This window comes from Oncorhynchus nerka, linkage group LG28, assembly GCF_034236695.1.
Source record: "Oncorhynchus nerka isolate Pitt River linkage group LG28, Oner_Uvic_2.0, whole genome shotgun sequence".
NCBI classification, from domain to species: domain Eukaryota; kingdom Metazoa; phylum Chordata; class Actinopteri; order Salmoniformes; family Salmonidae; genus Oncorhynchus; species Oncorhynchus nerka.
Window position 1 is genome coordinate 23735355 of NC_088423.1, and position 18153 is coordinate 23753507.

At 40.1% G+C, this 18153-nt stretch overlaps 1 protein-coding gene across 2 annotated transcripts; it reads right to left on the reverse strand.

The window, feature by feature from the left end:
* Positions 1-11724: 11724 nt before the first annotated feature.
* LOC115112665 (uncharacterized) lies at positions 11725-17465 on the reverse strand. 2 transcript variants are annotated; one of them, XM_029639695.2, is made up of 7 exons: positions 17359-17465; positions 15702-15827; positions 15354-15464; positions 15125-15181; positions 13225-13401; positions 12867-12980; positions 11725-12440 (listed from the first exon to the last, which is right to left on the reverse strand). In XM_029639695.2, the coding sequence occupies exons 2-7, from the start codon at positions 15825-15827 to the stop codon at positions 12402-12404; spliced, it is 624 nt and encodes a 207-aa protein (XP_029495555.1). In that variant the 5' UTR covers positions 17359-17465; the 3' UTR covers positions 11725-12401. The 2 variants fall into 2 exon arrangements, with proteins under 2 accessions (XP_029495555.1, XP_029495552.1); XM_029639692.2 differs by lacking the exon at positions 17359-17465 and adding an exon at positions 16685-16793.
* Between the last annotated feature and the right edge of the window lie 688 nt (positions 17466-18153).

Genomic DNA, 18153 nt, shown 5'->3' on the forward strand with positions numbered 1-18153 from the left:
TTGCATGCCGTGATGTGGAACTTTAAACTTGTTCTTTAGTTTACAAAGATTCATGTATTATTTGTAGGTGCTTTATGCGCCTTGGACTCCATACATGTTAATTTCTCAACTGCGCAGACATATGATGGTTTTATGAAAAATGATGTACAACATATATATTTCTTCTACTTCTAGGGATATGACGGAAAGCCAGAGTTATAACACATTGGTATTGCTATGTTGATGGGCTTGTTTTTGTCAGAGCACACAGATTATTTTGTATTTTTGCTTTATCCCAACACCTCTTAGAGATTATTATAAAAAAAAAAAAATGGAACCTTTATTTAACCAGGTAGGCTAGTTGAGAACACATTCTCATTTACAACTGCGACCGAGATTAGACTACAATGTCTGCCGCAATTTAATTTAGGTGCCTTGCTCAAGGGCACAACGAATGACAGGAGATACATCTTATATATATTTTACACTGAGTGTGCAAAACATTAGGAACCACCTTCCCTCTTTTTTTTTTGTAACTTTTTATTGGAATTTTGCCATTTTCACCCATATTAAGAGATACAACAACAGAGACAAAGCAAAAAGAAAAGAAAAAACAGCACTCACTTACACATACCTGCGTGTGTGTGTATATATATATATATGCATATACATAGAAATACGTACATACCCATACATACGTACACCATTTTCCTCTTCCAGCTCGGTGCTTCTCTCACCCCATCCCCATCATTGCGTCTCTCAATACATCCATTTTAAACAAACTGACAAACAGAAATTAAACAAAAAAGCTCATTTTAAACCAAGAAGTTAGGTTCCACACATGGAACGTACAGTGTAGTTCTGAAATACATAGATCCCCACCATTCTAAGAGAATCCTTGCAGCATAATAGCGGATACCTCAGGTTCTAGGTAATTTAGATAAGGTTCCCATACTTTGTAGAACTGGTCTGTTTTAGAATGCAATGTACATACATGTCAGATATTCCAGAGGCACCCATTCAAATAGTATCTTATGCCAATCTTTAATAGAAGGAACCTTATCACTAATCCACTGTAAAAGGATGTTTTTCCTCGCTGCGAAGGTAAGGATGTTGTAAAGCATCCTCTTACCCACAGAAGTAACATGGCTACTAGGGAGACCCAACAGTAAAGAAACTGGGTCCAATTCTAGATCAACCCCTAGGATCTTTTCAATTTCTTGCAGAACACCAGACCAGTATCTTTGTATTTTGGTACATGACCATAAACAATGTGTTAGGGTGCCTGTATCCGTTTTGCATTTAAGACACTGAGGAGAAGAGGAAGTGGGGCTAAAAGCATGTCTGTGATTTGGGGATATATGCAATCTGTGTATTATTCTTAATTGGATTGCTCTAGTACGATTACATATAGATATTGTTTTAGCATATCTCCAAATGTCCTCCCACATCTCTTCGTCAATAGTAACAGACAATTCTTTCTCCCACACTTGTTTCACTCTCTGTGTATTGACAGCAGAAAAGGACCTTAAAAGCATCATAAAACAGATTTACAGATATTTTACTTTGTGGGAAAAAAGCATTCTTTCAATGACAGACATATCAGGGTTACCAATTAAGGTGCTGCTCTTCAGAATATAATGTCTTACTTGTAGGAAGCGGAAAAAGTCCTGCTTTGGGAGTCGATATTTCTCGACCATCTGCCCAAATGACAATAAAATCTTATCAGCAAATAAGTCATTTAGTCTGCGTATGCCCTTATTAAGCCAAAAGTTAAAGCCAGCATCCGGCAATCCTGGACTAAAATCTGGGTTGTTAAGAATTGGGGTAAGAGCAGTGTTTAGTTTGGACCTTCCCAGGAAGTGTTGGAACTGACCTCCATACTTTGAGTGTGTTAAGTGTAATGGGATTATTGCAGTAATCTTCTACAGACTTAAAACTTCTGAAAATTAAAATATCCTGTAAGGGGTATTTTGAAAGAGAAGTCTCAATGTCTAACCAAATAGAGGAGTCATCATGTGTGATCCAGTCAGAAATACAACATAAGTGGGCACACCACTGATAGAACCTGATATTGGGCAGGTCCAAGCCGCCCATAGAACTTGGCAGCTGCAATATTGCCATCTTAAGTCTTGGCTTGCGTTTACTCCATATAAAGGAATTTATCCATCCATTTACATCCTTTATTACCTTATTGGAGAGTAATACTGGGATCATTTGGATTGGGTAAAGTAGTCTAGGTAAAATGTTCATTTTCAAGAGGGATATTCTACCCAACCATGAAATCGGGAGAGAATTCCAGCGCTCCAGATCCTGTCTTATTGTATCAAACAAGGGAACAAAATTGGCTTTGTACATTTGCTGGAATTTAGTAGTTACAAATATACCCAGATACATGAAACCTGAGGGAGACCATTTAAAAGGGAATGGGGGAGAAGTATTAGGTACAGAGTGGAGGTTATCAAGTGGCATAGCCTCTGATTTAGTTAAGTTAATCTTGTAGCCTGAGAATTCGCTGAATAATTCAATAATATTAATAAGAGATGTAATTGAAGTCTCGGGACTAGAATATCAGGACATCATCAGCATACAAGCTTATTTTATGGTGACCATCACCAGTGAGCAGCCCCTGTATAGCAGGCCTCGGCCAGTGGTTCCATAACGAGTGCAAATAGGAGAGGGGACAAAGGACAGCCCTGACTGGTACCTCTGTGTATAGAGAAGCTATTTGACCTTAGCCCATTAGTAAGGACAGCAGCCTGAGGATCATCATATAAAACCTTCACCCATTTTATAAAGTTGTCCCCTAGACCAAATTTATTTAGAGCAAAGAATTAGGTAAGACCACTCCACACGATCAAATGCTTTTTCAGCATCTAGGGAGAGCACAAGACCATCCATAGCACTTTGTTGGTAGGCTTGAATTACATTAAGAAGCCGCCTGACATTGTTGCATGACTTACGGCCCTTAATGAAGCCAGTTTGGTCTCCTTTCACAATTAGTGGCAGTGAGTCCTCTAATATTGTGGCTAGAATTTTAGAAAGCTATTTTCTATCCACATTCAGAAGGAAAATTGATCTGTACGAGGAACAAGACTCTGGACATTTCCCCTTTTGAGAATAAGTGATATGTTGGCTTCTCTCAGCGTTTGAGGGAGCTGATCATTTGAAAATGAGTGGTTAAACTCTTTATAGAACTCACTACAAAACCCGTGTGGTCCTGGGGCCGTACCATTTTGCAGATTCTTAATCGCGAACATGATCTCTTCCTCTGTAATAGGGGCATTAAGGAGAGACCTGTTCTTCGGAGATAGTAGGGAGCTCAATCTTAGAAAATAAGTTCTCCATTAATTTGGGTGCATCCTTTGGCAGTTCTGAGGCATAAAGGTTTGTATACAATTTCTTAAATGAATAATTTATCAATTTATTTTCATATAAATGCTTGCCATCAGAATCAGTAATAGTAGCAATTGACTGAGAGACAGCTCTCTTTTTAGCTAGGTATGCCAAGTACTTCCCTGGCTTATCGCCATGTTCATATAGCTTTTGACAAATCTCATTTTCTTTTCAGCGTCCAACATTGATCTAAGGACTGATATTTCCTTTAATAGGGCAGGAGTGGGAGTTTTAATGTAGTTCTTCTCTTTAGTTCCTAATTCACCCTCTAACGTTTTTTGCTTTTCACGCTTTTTCCGTCTCTTAGTGGCTGTGTATGACATAATCAGACCCTGGTGTACGCTTTACAGGTTTCCCAAAGGAGCGAGGGGTTATCTGTTGATTCAGAGTTAATAGAGAAAATGCCTTAAACTCTGTAATAAAATATGATGTGAATGTATGGTCTTCAAGAATGGTTGTATTCAAACTCCAATGTCTTGACCGATTGAATGCCCCGTTGGGTTTTATGTCCAGGATCACCTCAGCATGATCAGATATGACTATGCTTCCTATCCTAGCGGATAAAACAGACTGCAAAGACGTCCTCGGCATAAAAAAGTAATCTATTCTAGTCTGACATCCATGAGGTGCAGAGAAAAAAAGTGAACTCTGTTGGAGGGATGAAAGGTTCTCCAGACATCCGCATACCCCAGATCAGGAACACCTTCCTAATATTGAGTTGCACCCCATTTTGCCCTCAGAACAGTCTCAATTCGTCAGGGCATGGACTCTACAAGGTGTCGAAAGCGTTCCACAGGGATGCTGGCCCTAGTTGACTCCATTGCTTCCCACAGTTGTGTCAAGTTGGCTGGTAGTGGATCTCCACTCCAAATAGCTTGTTCCATCTCATCCCACAGATGCTCAATTGGATTGAGATCTGGTGATTGGACAGGCCACTGCAGTAAGTTGAATTCACTGTCATGTTCGTGAGAACCATTCCTGGACAATCCTAGCCTTGTGGCATGGGGCATTATCCTGCTGGGGAAAAATTAATTCACAGATTTATACACTGCTGCCATGAAGGGATGCACCTAATTGGTAATGATGTTTAGCTATCCTGTGGCATTCAAATGTAGCTCCACTTTTATCAAGGGGCCTAATGTGTGCTATGAAAACTCACCCCACACCAACACCACTACCCTGCAATGTTGGCATGATTAATGCATGTACTCGTGGTTTTCTCCATACCCTAGTCCTCACATCAGCATGAAACAGCAGGAACTGCGATTCACTAGACCAGGCAATGTGTTTCCAATTCTCCAGTATTCTGTGTTTCCGTTCCTTAGTCTGCAACCTCAGTTTCTTGTTTTTTGCTGAAAGAAGTGGAACACTTTAAGGTTGTCGGTTGACATACCCAATTCGTGTAAAAGTACGGCAAGTTGTGCATTCTTCTATGGGTCTTTGGGCACCAATGTTTTCATGGGCTGTCAGTTGACTAACTGTAGCCCGTCACTTGCTCTGCACAATTCGTGTCAGCCTCCTTTGTCCTCTTTCATCAATGACCCATTTTCAACTACTGGCCATGCTGTTGGCTGGATGTCCTTTGGGTGATGGACCATTCTTGATACACATGGGAAACTTCCGAGCGTGAAAAACACAGCAGTGTTGCAGTTCTTGACACACTCAAACCGGTGTGCCTGGCACCTACTACCATACCCCTTTCAAAGGCACTTAAATATTTTGTCTTGCCCATTCACCCTCTGAATGGCACACAAACCCAATCTGACGAGGTGAATCATTATTTAATCTGACTCTTCCCCTTCATCTACACTGATTGAAGTGGATTTAACAGGATACATCAATAAGGGATCATAGCATTCACCTGGTCAGTCTATGTCATGGAAAGAGCAGGTGTACCTAATGTTTTTTTACAGTTAGTGTGTGTATATATTTTACCATAGAATAGTTAATGTTTTTCATATGTCACATGCACTTATCTAAGTCTTTTTACAGACTTCATCATTGGCAGTGTACAAGATCTTAGGGATCTGCGTCCCGTCCATGGACAGTTGTAAATAATGCAGCGCCTTGTGTCACGATCACAGATTTTAGAGAAACAACAAATGTCGGTACATATAAGTGTCTTATATCTGCTGAAAGCTTAAATTCATGTTAATATAACTGCACTGTCCAATTTACAGTTAAATCCAGCGAATTCTCTTATTACTGCGAAATAATGCCATGCTATTGTTTGAGGAGAGCTCCTAACAACACAACACTTTTTTCACCACGATAGGTTTGATAAATTCACCTCTGAAGGTGAAATGCGTACTTACATTCGGAAATCTTGCTCTGATTTATCATCCAAAGGATCCCAGAGATAACATGAAGTGTTGTTTGTTAGATAAAATCATTTTTCATATCCTAAAAAGGTCCATATAGCATGCATCGATTTTGTATTTCCACTTGTTCAATTTGCAAAGAAGGAATCTGTGAAAATCTAACGCTAAACGTTGTTTCAACCAGTCAAATCATGTCCGTATGTATTCCTCAGAGATCCAGGAACATAACCAGATTTGACTATATCATTAGGGGTGTAGTATATCCTATAGGACACCAAATTTGGTCAGAGAGCGACATCTTCATGGCACGCCAATGACGCGGGCGGTCTTCACTTGATCGACTCTAACTTTGTCAAATAAGCACCAATCGGGGTCAAACAAAGATAGCTAGATAGCCAATGAGCTGGGCTTTACGGGAGTTTACAGAAACCCTGTATCTGTCGCAAAATGTAACTGCTAACCTTGTGCGACAGTAATGAAAACTGGTTGTTTTGCAAATGTTGAACTTATAATATGGCTACTACTACTGGAAAAGCTAAATCAAAGTCCAAGTATACAGATTTGACGATATTCTTGCAGAAAAATTTAATATGAATGCAAATGTCTCCTTCACGATTTGCCCAAATGTACCTGGGTGACTTCACACTAAATGTCATGTAGCGGCAGGGTAGCCTAGTGGTTAGAGCGTTGGACTAGTAACCTGAAAGGTTACAAGTTCGAATCCCCGAGCTGACAAGGTACAAATCTGTCGTTCTGCCCCTGAACAGGCAGTTAACCCACTAGGCCGTCATTGAAAATAAGAATTTGTTCTTAACTGACTTGCCTAGTAACATAAAGGTAAAATTCAAAATGAATGTAGTTTGCTCATACGTCAAGTTATCTGTCTGAAACTTTGCACATACAATGCTGCCACCTTGTGGACACCATTGGAATTAGAGTGATAGCTAGAATTGGGACTTTCCTGTTGTTGCATTTCAAAGATGGTGGTAGAAAAAAGTGGGGGTAAATGTTGTGGTTTTTCTTTGTATTTTCTTCTACCAGATCTATTGTGTTATATTCTCCTACATTCAATTCACATTTCCACAAAAAAGTGTTCAAAGTGTTCAAAAGTCTTCAAAGTGTTTCCTTTCAAATGGTACCAAGAATATACATATTCTTGCTTCAGGGCCTGAGCTACAGGCAGTTAGATTTGGATATGTCATTTTAGGCTAAAATTGAAAAAAAGGGGGCTATCCCTAAGAAGTTGTTAAATCTTTGGGGGACCTGACCAAATTCACATAGACATGTGAGCTATAAATCTCTCATTCTCATTGAAATTACATCTAAGAAGCATAGATTTGTTCTATGTGTGTGATTTATTTGCTTCCTGTTCTTCAGTTTCGTTTTTTGCATCTTTTATTTTCAGTTTTGTACACCAGCTTCAAACAGCTGAAAATACAATATTTTTGCTTATGGAAAAAATATTTTGTACACACAATGTATGTCATTGGTTGCAACTGATACTGGATGTTGGCAGCAACCCTCCAGTTGACAGTTCACTCACTGACTTAAGATTTGAACTGGCAATCCTGGAACTGCTGACTAACCTCTAGCCTACCTGGTGCCCACACCAGACAAACACAATGATATTCTGGGCCGATGGGGTGTGGTATATGGTCAATATACCATGGCTAAGGGCTGTTCTTACGCACGACGCAATGCTGAGTGCCTGGTAACAGCCCCAAGCTCTGGTATATTGGCCATATACCACAAACTTCAGAAGTACCTTATTGCTATTTTAACTGGTTACCAACGTAATTAGAGCAGTAAAATAAATGTTTTGTCATACCCGTGGTATACTGTCTGATATATCATGGCTGTCAGCCAATCAGCATTTGCATGCTCGTCTCAACCTTTGTTTTTTTTAAACATGACATAACAAAAATGTAACATTAACTTAACAAAAACAGTTCTGTAGGAATGAAGTTTGTGCAGTAGTCCTAATACATTATCACAGCATATTGGCTATAAAGCTGGCCTACCAATATTGTATTCTCAGATCATATTATCTTTCAAAACTCGAGCTTTGATAACAAAATAGATCAGTTTGTGTATCACTTGCAAAGCATAGCTGAGCATAAATTGAAATAATTAGCTTTTTTATTTTACTGGACTGATGGTTAAGGTGCTTTCAAGACAAATGGAAACTTGGAATAAAAACAAGACCGAATCATGAGTTAAGAAAATATTTACCAAATAAACTAAAGTAAAAAAAGAATGAAAAATGTACATAATAAAATAACAATAATGAGGCGGTTCCCTGTGTATATAACCTCGTTATTGTTATTTTACTGTGTTACTTTATTATTTTTTACTTTAGTTTATTTGGTAAATATTTTCTTAACTCCTTCTTGAACTGCACTGTTGGCTTGTATGTAAACATTCCTCGGTAAGGTTGTATTCGACGCGTGACAAATAAAGTTTGATTTGAAGTCAGTGATCTTCAGGTCGGAAAGTCAGGGCTCTAGAAAGATACTTGAGTTTCCTTTCCTATTTTTCCCAGTCGTCTTGAAAACACTGAAGTCAGAAGTCTGAGATTTCCAAGTTCCCAGCTGTTTTGAACACAGTATTAGTCTCAGCGGAGGGAGGGAGGGAGAGAGAGACAGTAAACAGGGCCAGGACCACAAATACAATTTCCATCTAGACACCATTGCCCTAGAGCACAAAACAAACTATACATACCTCAGCCTAAACATAAGCAACACAGGCAACTTCCATAAAGCTGTGAACGAGCTGAGACACAAGACAAGAAAGGCCTTCTATGCCATCAAAAGGAACAGAAAATTTGACATACCAATTAGGTTCTGGCTAACAATACTTGAATCAGTTATAGAACACATTGCCCTTTATGGTTGTGAGGTCTGGGGTCCACTCACCAACCGACAATTCACAAAATGGGACTAACACCAAATTCAGACTCTGCATGCCGAATTCTGCAAAAATATCCCCTGTGTACGAAGTAAAACACCAAATAATGCATGCAGAGCAGAATTAGGCCATTACCTGCTAATGATCAAAATCAAGAAAAGAGCCGTTAAATTTGACGCTGGGGCAATTGTGCGCCGCCCCATGGGACTCCCGATCACATCCGGTTGTGATACAGCCTCAGAATTGAACTGTAGTGATGCCTCTAGCACTGCGATGCAGTGCCTTAGACCGCTGCGCGAGTAGGGAGCACATATTGTATAGTATATACAGTTGAAGTCGGAAGTTTACATACACCTTAGCCAAATACATTTAAACTCAGTTTTCCACAATTCCAGACATTTAATCCTTGTAAAAACGGTCAGTTAGATCACCACTTTATTTTAAGAATGTGAAATGTCAGAATAATAGTAGAGTGATTTATTTCAGCTTTTATTTCTTTCATCACATTCCCAGTGGGTCAGAAGTTTACAAACACTCAACTAGTATTAGGTAGCATTGCCTTTAAATTGTTTAAATCTGGTTAAACATTTTGGGTAGCCTTCTACAAGCTTCCCACAATAAGTTGGGTGAATTTTGTCCCATTCCTCCTGACAGAGCTGGTGTAACTGAGTCATGTTTCTAGGCCTCCTTGCTCGCACACGCCTTTTCCAGTTCTGCCCACAAATCTTCTATAGAATTGAGGTCAGGGCTTTGTGATGGCCACTCCAATACCTTGACTTTGTTGTCCTTAAGCCATTTTTCCACAAATCTGGAAGTATGCTTGGGGTCATTGTCCATTTGGAAGACCCATTGCAACCAAGCTTTAACTTCCTGACCGATATGTCTTGAGATGTTGCTTCAATATATCCACATAATTTTCCTACCTCATGATGCCATCTATTTTGTGAAGTGAACCACTCCCTCCTGCAGCAAAGCACCCCCACAACATGATGCTTCCACCCCCGTGCTTCACGATTGGGATGATGTTCTGTGGCTTGCAAGCCTCCCCCTTTTTCCTCCAAACATAACAAGGGTCATTATGGCCAAACAGTTCTACTTTTGTTTCATCAGACCAGAGGACATTTCTCCAAAAAGTATGATCTTTGTCCCCATGTGCAGTTGCAAACCGTAGTCTGTCTTTTTTTATGGTGTTTTTGGAGCAGTGGCTTCTTCCTTGCTGAGCGGCCTTTCAGGTTATGTCAATATTGGACTCGTTTTACTGTGGATATAGATAATTTTGTACCTGTTTCCTCCAGCATCTTCACAAGGTCTGGTGCTGTTGTTCTGGGATTGATTTGCACTTTTCTCACAAAAGTACGTTAATCTCTAGGAGACAGAACGCGTCTCCTTCCTGAGCGGTATGCCGGTTACTGCTCTTAAATGCAAGTAAAACTAAATGCATGCTCTTCAACCGATCGCTGCCCGCACCTGCCTGCCCGTCCATCATCACTACTCTGGACGGTTCTGACTTAGAATATGTGGACAATTACAAATACCTAGGTGTCTGGTTAGACTGTAAACTCTCCTTCCAGACTCACATTAAGCTTCTCCAATCCAAAATTACATCTAGAATCGGCTTCCTATTTCGCAACAAAGCATCCTTCACTCATGCTGCCAAACATACCCTCATAAAACTGACTATCCTACCAATCCTTGACCTCAGCGATGTCATTTACAAAATAGCCTCCTACACTCTATTCAGCAAATTGGATGTGGTCTATCACAGTGCCATCCGTTTTGTCACCAAAGCCGTTTTGTTACCAAAGCGAGGGCCAGCTCTCATTGGCTGGCCCTCGCTTCATATTCATCGCCAAACCCACTGTCTTCAGGTCATCTATAAGTCTTTGCTAGGTAATGCCCCGCCTCATCTCACCTCACTGGACACCATAGCAACACCCAAGGCGAGCACTTGTTTAACTACAACCTGTAAGCAAATCGGAAATGTCAGAGTTTCCTTTGTTCCGACTAGCACACGAACCGGGCATATACCCAGTGTGTGCATGAAACTCAAAATCATTTCTACAGGTTTGAAATGTGTTTATTGTTGCACAGAAGCCCTCTAGAATCATTGAAAAATGTTTTATATTATCATAATATTTGCAATTGTCTAGCTAGCCTACAGATCTCTTCACATATATTGAACAAAAAGACTCCACACTCTAAAGAGTTAGACTAAAACAAGTAATTAAAACACTGTAACCTAGATGAAAGCTGTGGGGCGCATGCTGTGGCCCTGCTGAGGAAACAATTTTTTCAGAGAATAGAGCAAATATTTTGTGACTGTGATTCCACAAAATCTGAACCCGGGGAAACTCTATCTGGCCCACAAAATGTCCTGGCAGTTTATAGTCCCGTCCTGGTTTCTCTTTTCCCTGGTAAAGGTACACTGTTGGACTGCTGTTTCCATTCCCTTCCACTGAAATGATGGGGTCTCTGTTGGTATTGATCTACATTGGGGCACTACCCCCACCAGTTCAGGATGGATCTCTTCTCTCTGTTGCAACTTATTTGCAAATGGAGGAACGACAGCAGACTTTATTAAGGAGCCAACTGGACACATCATCTAAGTCAGACTGCTCTGTTGCAGGTAAATAATCCATATGTTAATTATTTCAATCGTGGCCACGATTATTTGATAAGAATAAAACACTTTTGGTAATATAGTCTGTGCTACCAGCCATTTGATGAAAAGGAAATGCTTTCAGATGTTCTCTCTCACTAAAATAATTTGGGAAAGCACTTTTTGGCATTAGTCTATTATGCAATGTCGTTTGATGAAGTGAAGACGACTCAGATTTGTATGATATATGATGAAATGAATGAACCATGAATCATTAAGATGGATTTCTCTTAAACTCTAATTCAAGTGGTCTTATACTGTACAAGTGAACGTCTTTGTAAATCGCATATCTAAAGTAGGCAATGAGGCATTATAAATTGTGTGTAGAGTGACGTGACCTCCTTTGTAGAAACCTAAAAGCAGTGATAGAGAGTTCTCTGGCTCTTGTTTCTGGCATAAGAGAAAGACTATGTGTAACGGCATTCAGAGGTGGAAGAAGGATCAGACCGAAGCGCAGTGTGGTAAGTGTTCATGATGATTTATTCAAAACGAACTGAACACTGAAATACAAAACAATAAACGATGTGAACAAAACGAAAAACGAAACAGTACCGTGTGGCCCAAACACTCACAAACCAAAAGTGAAACCCAGGCTACCTAAGTATGATTCTCAATCAGGGACAACGATTGACAGCTGCCTCTGATTGAGAACCATACTAGGCCGAACTCAAAACCCCAACATAGAAAAACACACATAGACTGCCCACCCAACTCATGCCCTGACCAACTAAAACAAAGACAAAACAAAGGAACTAAGGTCAGAACGTGACACAATGATATTATATCAAGATGAGCAAAACAAATGTCTAGTGGACATTTGTATGCACTTAACTGAGTGCTTTACTCATACTTGAGCAAAAAGTGATTTTTCAATAATGAGTAAACAAGCTGACAGTGTTTTATGAAATGACAATGCTGTGAGTGGCATATAATGATCATGTTAATTGTTTATTGTATTACATGGATGTGTTATTTTATTACATTTATTTCAAAGTAAAGTGTATACAAAGACAATTTCTATATGCGGATTTAATTAAATGTTCTACACATTGAATACATTTATTTTATATCAATAAATGCAAGTTTTCTATCCATCCATCATGGCAGAGACAGTCATAAAAGGCTTGCTTTTTCTTCATTCAGTCTGCTGATGGTAGATTATTCATTACCACAATTGCCTGTAAAGAAGAAAAAGGACAGAGTTTATCTTAGGCATTCACCTTGCAAGAGAAAGACAAAAAAACATCATGTACACTCTATACAGTACAAACATACCACAGGACGTTGGTGGCACCTTAATTGGGGAGGACAGGCTTGGGATAATGGCTGGAGCGGTTGAGTGGAATAGTATCAAACACATGGTTTCTGTGTTTGATGCCATTCCAATTGCTCTGTTCCAGCCATTATTATAAGTCGTCCTCCCCTCACCAGCCTCCACTGAAACATACACTGTAATAACATAATTTACAGATAAGATTATGTCAGATTCTTTAGGGCACTTAAAAATCTAAATGCATTTGATTAATTGCACTGGCATACTTACCACAGTCTACAAGCCCCAGGCTAGGATAAATATAAGGTTTGTCACTGCCACAGTACTTTACCTGTGTCTTACTGGACTGCAAGGCAGCCCTGGCAAATGCTGTCATCATTATTAGGAACACCATTCCCACTAAGCTCTGATACATGAATACAGCCTCAAGGCTGAGCAACTGGCCCTGTCAGGAGAGAGAGCAAGATTAAGGGTCTCTTTATTTAGAAAGAATGAGAAAGTTTACAGTTTAAAGCTGTGTTATAAGATGTTTATCCTTTCTTTATTCCATTTACTGGATGTGATTTTAAAGAGATTGTCACAAACCAAATACCCAAGAGATACCCAATACCCAATAATAATTTTTCCAGATAGCAGTGATCCAGTTTCACAACAACAACAGCAACAAAAACAACAACAACAACATTTACCGTATGATGTTTACGCCAGGGGACATCAACTCTGGTAGAGTTTGTGATGTCATCATAGTAGGAATAATAATAGCGGTAATGGTAAAACTGCATGTTCAGGATGCCTTTAAGGAATTCAAAGAAAGCCACTGTGACCCCCAATATAGAGATGATACTAAGGGCCAGGCTTGCTGTCACCTGGAGGGTGAGAACAAAGAAAATTGTGAAAAAACAGCAAGCACTTTGTGACAAAGCCTCTTTCAAGGCACGCATCGGAGTAGGATTCTATTGCATTGACAAGCCATACTCTACACAGACCTGCGTGGCATAATCGATCAGAGCTGAAGTAGGCCTATATGCAAATAGACCATTGCATGGAGCATGGAGGAGGAGGTGTGATAGTGTGGGGGTGCTTTGCTGGTGACACTGTCAGTGATTTATTTAGAAATCAAGGCTCACTTTACCAGCATGGCTACCACAGCATTCTGCAACGATACGATATTGTCACACCCTGACCATAGTTTGCTTTGTATGTTCTATGTTTTGTTTGGTCAGGGTGTGATCTGAGTGGGCATTCTATGTTGGATGTCTTGTTTGTCTGTTTCTGTGTTTGGGCCTGATATGGTTCTCAATCAGAGGCAGGTGTTAGTCATTGTCTCTGATTGGGAGCCATATTTAGGTAGCCTGTTTTGTGTTGGGTTTTGTGGGTGATTGTTCCTGTCTCTGTGTTTGTTTGCACCAGATAGGGCTGTTTTTGTTTTTTCACGTTTTTGTATATTGTTCTATTTTCATCTTGATTAAAGATGTATCACAATAACCACGCCGCGTTTTTGTCCGCCTCTCCTTCAACAGAAGAAAGCCGTGACAGATATCCTATCATTTGTTTTTCAGCAGGCCAATGACCCAACACACCTCCAGGCTGTGTAAGGGCTATTTGACCAAGAAGGAGAGTGATGGAGTGCTGCATCAGATGACCTGGCCTCCACAATCAACAGATGGTTTGGGATTAGTTGGACCGCAAACACCATAAGAAAGATGCCCAGGGTCCCTGCTCACCTGCGTGAATGTGCCTTAGGCATGCTGCAAGTAGGCATGAGGACTGCAGATGTGGCCAGGGCAATAAATTGCAATGTCCTCGCAGTGGCAGACCACGTGTAACAACACCTGTACAGGTACATCGGTACATCCGAACATCACACCTGCGGGACAGGTACAGGATGGCAACAACAACTGCTCGAGTTACACCTGGAATGCACAATCCCTCCAGTGCTCAGACTGTCCGCAATAGGCTGAGAGAGGCTGGACTGAGGGCTTGTAGGCCTGTTGTAAGGCAGGTCCTCACCAGACATCACCAGCAACAACGTCGCCTATGGGCACAAACCCACCGTCGCTGGACCAGACAGGACTGGCAAAAAGTGCTCTTCACTGACGAGTCGCAGTTTTGTCTCACCAGGTATGATGGTCGGATTCGCATTTATCATCGAAGGAATGAGCGTTACACCGAGGCCTGTGCTCTGGAGTGGGATTGATTTGGAAGTGGAGGGTCCGTCATGGTCTGGGGCAGTGTGTCACAGCATCATCAAACTTTCTTATATCGCCTAGATTTAGGACAGATACTTCAAAGCCTTATTCCTTATGATTTATTTTTTGACGGTCTTTTTTGCCGTTTGTGAATGTGTTATTCAATGCGTTTCTCTGGGATTTGGTACTAAAGTCCAAATTCAATATTTTATAAAATCATTATTTTATTTTTATATATATATATATATATATACCTAAAGGGGTCATAAAATTCAAACCAAACGTCTTATACTCAAGATAATTACATTTCCTGCAGGAAAGTTATCCTGAAACAGGGTGATCAAATTAAGATCTTACATCTGTAATGCCTTTACACTGAATTCCAATTCATGTTACTCACCAATTGTTTTGAAGTATTCTTCTCTGTGAACACGTATAACAGCCCACAGATGATGAACTGCAAAACAGCGGAGGGAGAGTGGGTTTATAGATTCAAAAACACAAACTGTCATGGGAAAAAGATATCATTAAGACTCCTTGTTATGTGTTACTGTAATTTAGATGTTATGGTATGCCATTTGGATCGTCAATATGATAGATTTATATAGACACACGCAAGAAATGCATACAAGGATTCCTAGCCAAAAAGAGGTGAAATTCTCCGCAGAGGACTCCAGTGGATCCATTCTCATGGGAATCGCCAAGAGGAAGAGTGATGAGCCCATGAACAGCATTACAATCTAACCAAACAGACAGAGAAATTATATATTTACGCATAAATGATGGGGTATCTGGGCATATAATGTTTTCATTATGAGTAACTGTAGTCTGTTACCGTGCTATTACCACTTTATTTTGTACTGTAATGTAAAGTGCTACCACTAAATTAACGGTAAAAGTTTACATTTTTGTCTGCAATGATATCTTGGAGTATTTGTTAACAATGAATACATCAGTTCTCTGTTTTCCAGTCTCACCCCAATACTCTTCGGCTCCCCTCTTATGAAGCGGTGCAGGGGTTTACTCCCTCCCACTGTGGCAGAATGTGTCTCTCTTACTCCCCCTACTGGACTGATGTTAGACACCATGTTCACCGACATCATCTGTTGAAGGATACAGACCTGTTAAGATCTGTAGTCTTAACAACACAACACTAATAACACAGTAACACAACAACACCACGGCAACACTGATAACACCATGACAGAAAAACAGAAGAGTGCCATAAACAGCAAGATCAGCTTTGATTAAAAATAATTGAACCCGTGTGGTTTTATTTACACTTTAAACTATGTGGGAACAGTATAAGAACAGTGGCAAAGCAAACCTCAGAGCAGCCCACATTGAAAATACTTTTGTAAAGGGCCAGACCCAATCACAGGGGTCTAGAACTTGGTGAAAGTTCATAAATATGCTATGGCATGCATCACACAAAAACAATCTAGCAACAAATGAACCATTTGGAGAAAAAAAACACTGAGCTCATATTTTCTACATGTGAAAATCATCATAGTCCATAAACTGATAAGCCGATTATAATGTATAGCCGGTTGCTATATACCTCATCAAACCAGGATAGCCTAACTTTTTATTGTTTTGAAAACACAATAAGGCTGAGATTAAGTACTAGGTTTGAATCTATAACTCAAAACTAACAAATGTCATAAATAATGTATTATACTGTTTGTTTGAAGAGAACTGTATTATTCACCAAATAGTTCACCAACAACAAAAACAACACTAGAATTGCACAGAGCACCACAGAACCTATGACATAATATGGTTGTCATGTTCAAATGGACTTTGACTACTTTTGGTGACATATGTAAAGATAAGGATGTCCGTTGTGTTGATAAGAGAACCTAACCTGTTACAAATGCACAAATAATTTAATTGTAGAATATTTAACAGATAGATACTGTACATGTATAGCATAGAAAGTGGTAAAATAGTTACAGACCTGGCTTGAAACAGAACAGAACCTTGTTGATGAACAAATATTACACAATGGAGGGAGATATTTACACGAGGGAGACGGGTGGGTGTGGGGGTTGTTGGGCGGGCAGGCGGATGATAGTGCCCCAGAAATGTTTTTACAATGAATCTGTCCTGAATCTTTAAAAGGAACTGCACTTTTGAGAGAGGTAAAAAAAAGACAGAGCAGAGTAGAATGTTGCCAACATGCACTACAGGTTTATTTAGTTTTTTCATGTTGAATGGCCGTCAGTTGAAATGACATAGCTGGTTTTGTTCTGCAACCCCAGCTGTTATCCAGCATGAGAGATGAAGAGAGAGAAACCATAGAGAGGAGCAGTGGGGGAGGGGAGAGGCGGTAGGGGGTTAACAGAAAGCAAAGGGAGTGGGAGAGAGAGAAAGAAAACGTTTTACACAATGTCTACTTCTATTTGGCGGTGGTTGAGATTGTTACAGTATTTCAGAAGAATGAGGAGAGGGAGGAGAGGGGAGAAGGAGATGGCTCATAAAGGGTGTAAAGGAATGGCTTGAAGCAATGTCTGAGTGTAACATCCTATACATTCAGAATTCAGAAAATGTTCCATGCAGAGATGCTTTCTGAGCTACTGAACAATGGGAGAGATCAAGACATATAAGGATCAAGATACAATTATAGCTTACCAAACTTTAGAGACTTGATCAGTTGACTAAATCAAGAGGTCATCGATCTGAACTTTTCAACAAACTTAAACTTTGGGCATTTCCTCATCACTGAAGCCCTCTTATCTGATGGCTCGTAAATACGCTTTTCTAGCAATGTACAACTAACCTCGAATTTCATGATACCACCTCAGCCCCCCCCCCCCACACACACACACACTTCCAGACCCAGCTTCAACCCCTAACCCCCTCTTCCCCAAAACAGCTGTGGAGTAAATAGTTATCTTTGCCCAACCTAGTGTAACATCTCTCTCTCTCACACACACACACACACACACACACACACACACACACACACACACACACACACACACACACACACACACACACACACACACACACACACACACACACACACACAGAAAGTGGTCAAATAGTTAGAGCTGTCTCAGATGTTTGTTCTCTCAGTGCTTCTGTAGGTTTATTGATTATCATTTGACAACGAATAAACAGAAATATCAGGTAACCATGCAACCAACATATCCAATTAAATGTTATTACTTGCCAATCTATTGCATTGAAAACAATTGAGTATGAGTTAGGGTTGGGTTTGCTTGCTTGTTATGATAGTCAGTGTAATAGTGTGTCATATCAAAGTTCAAGTTGAATGGATAGCTGGGATTTACTGTAATAGTATCAGCTAAACCTGGCACATCGGCCAAGGGGTCATTCTTCTGAGTGAACAGGGATATTTTGGGTTCCATGCTAATGATCTGTGATATCGTAGTAAGTTTGTAAAGTGCGTCCCTGTATTTG

What these genes read in the sequence shown, in the direction of transcription:
- LOC115112665 (XM_029639695.2), bottom strand. Translation starts at nt 15,827, where the DNA reads ATGATGTCGGTGAACATGGTGTCTAACATCAGTCCAGTAGGGGGAGTA. An exon ending in GGGAGCCGAAGAGTATTGGG is followed by an intron (nt 15,465 to 15,701) that starts GTGAGACTGGAA and finishes CTGTTTGGTTAG; the next exon opens with ATTGTAATGCTGTTCATGGG. An exon ending in CCTGGCGTAAACATCATACG is followed by an intron (nt 12,981 to 13,224) that starts GTAAATGTTGTT and finishes CTCTCCTGACAG; the next exon opens with GGCCAGTTGCTCAGCCTTGA.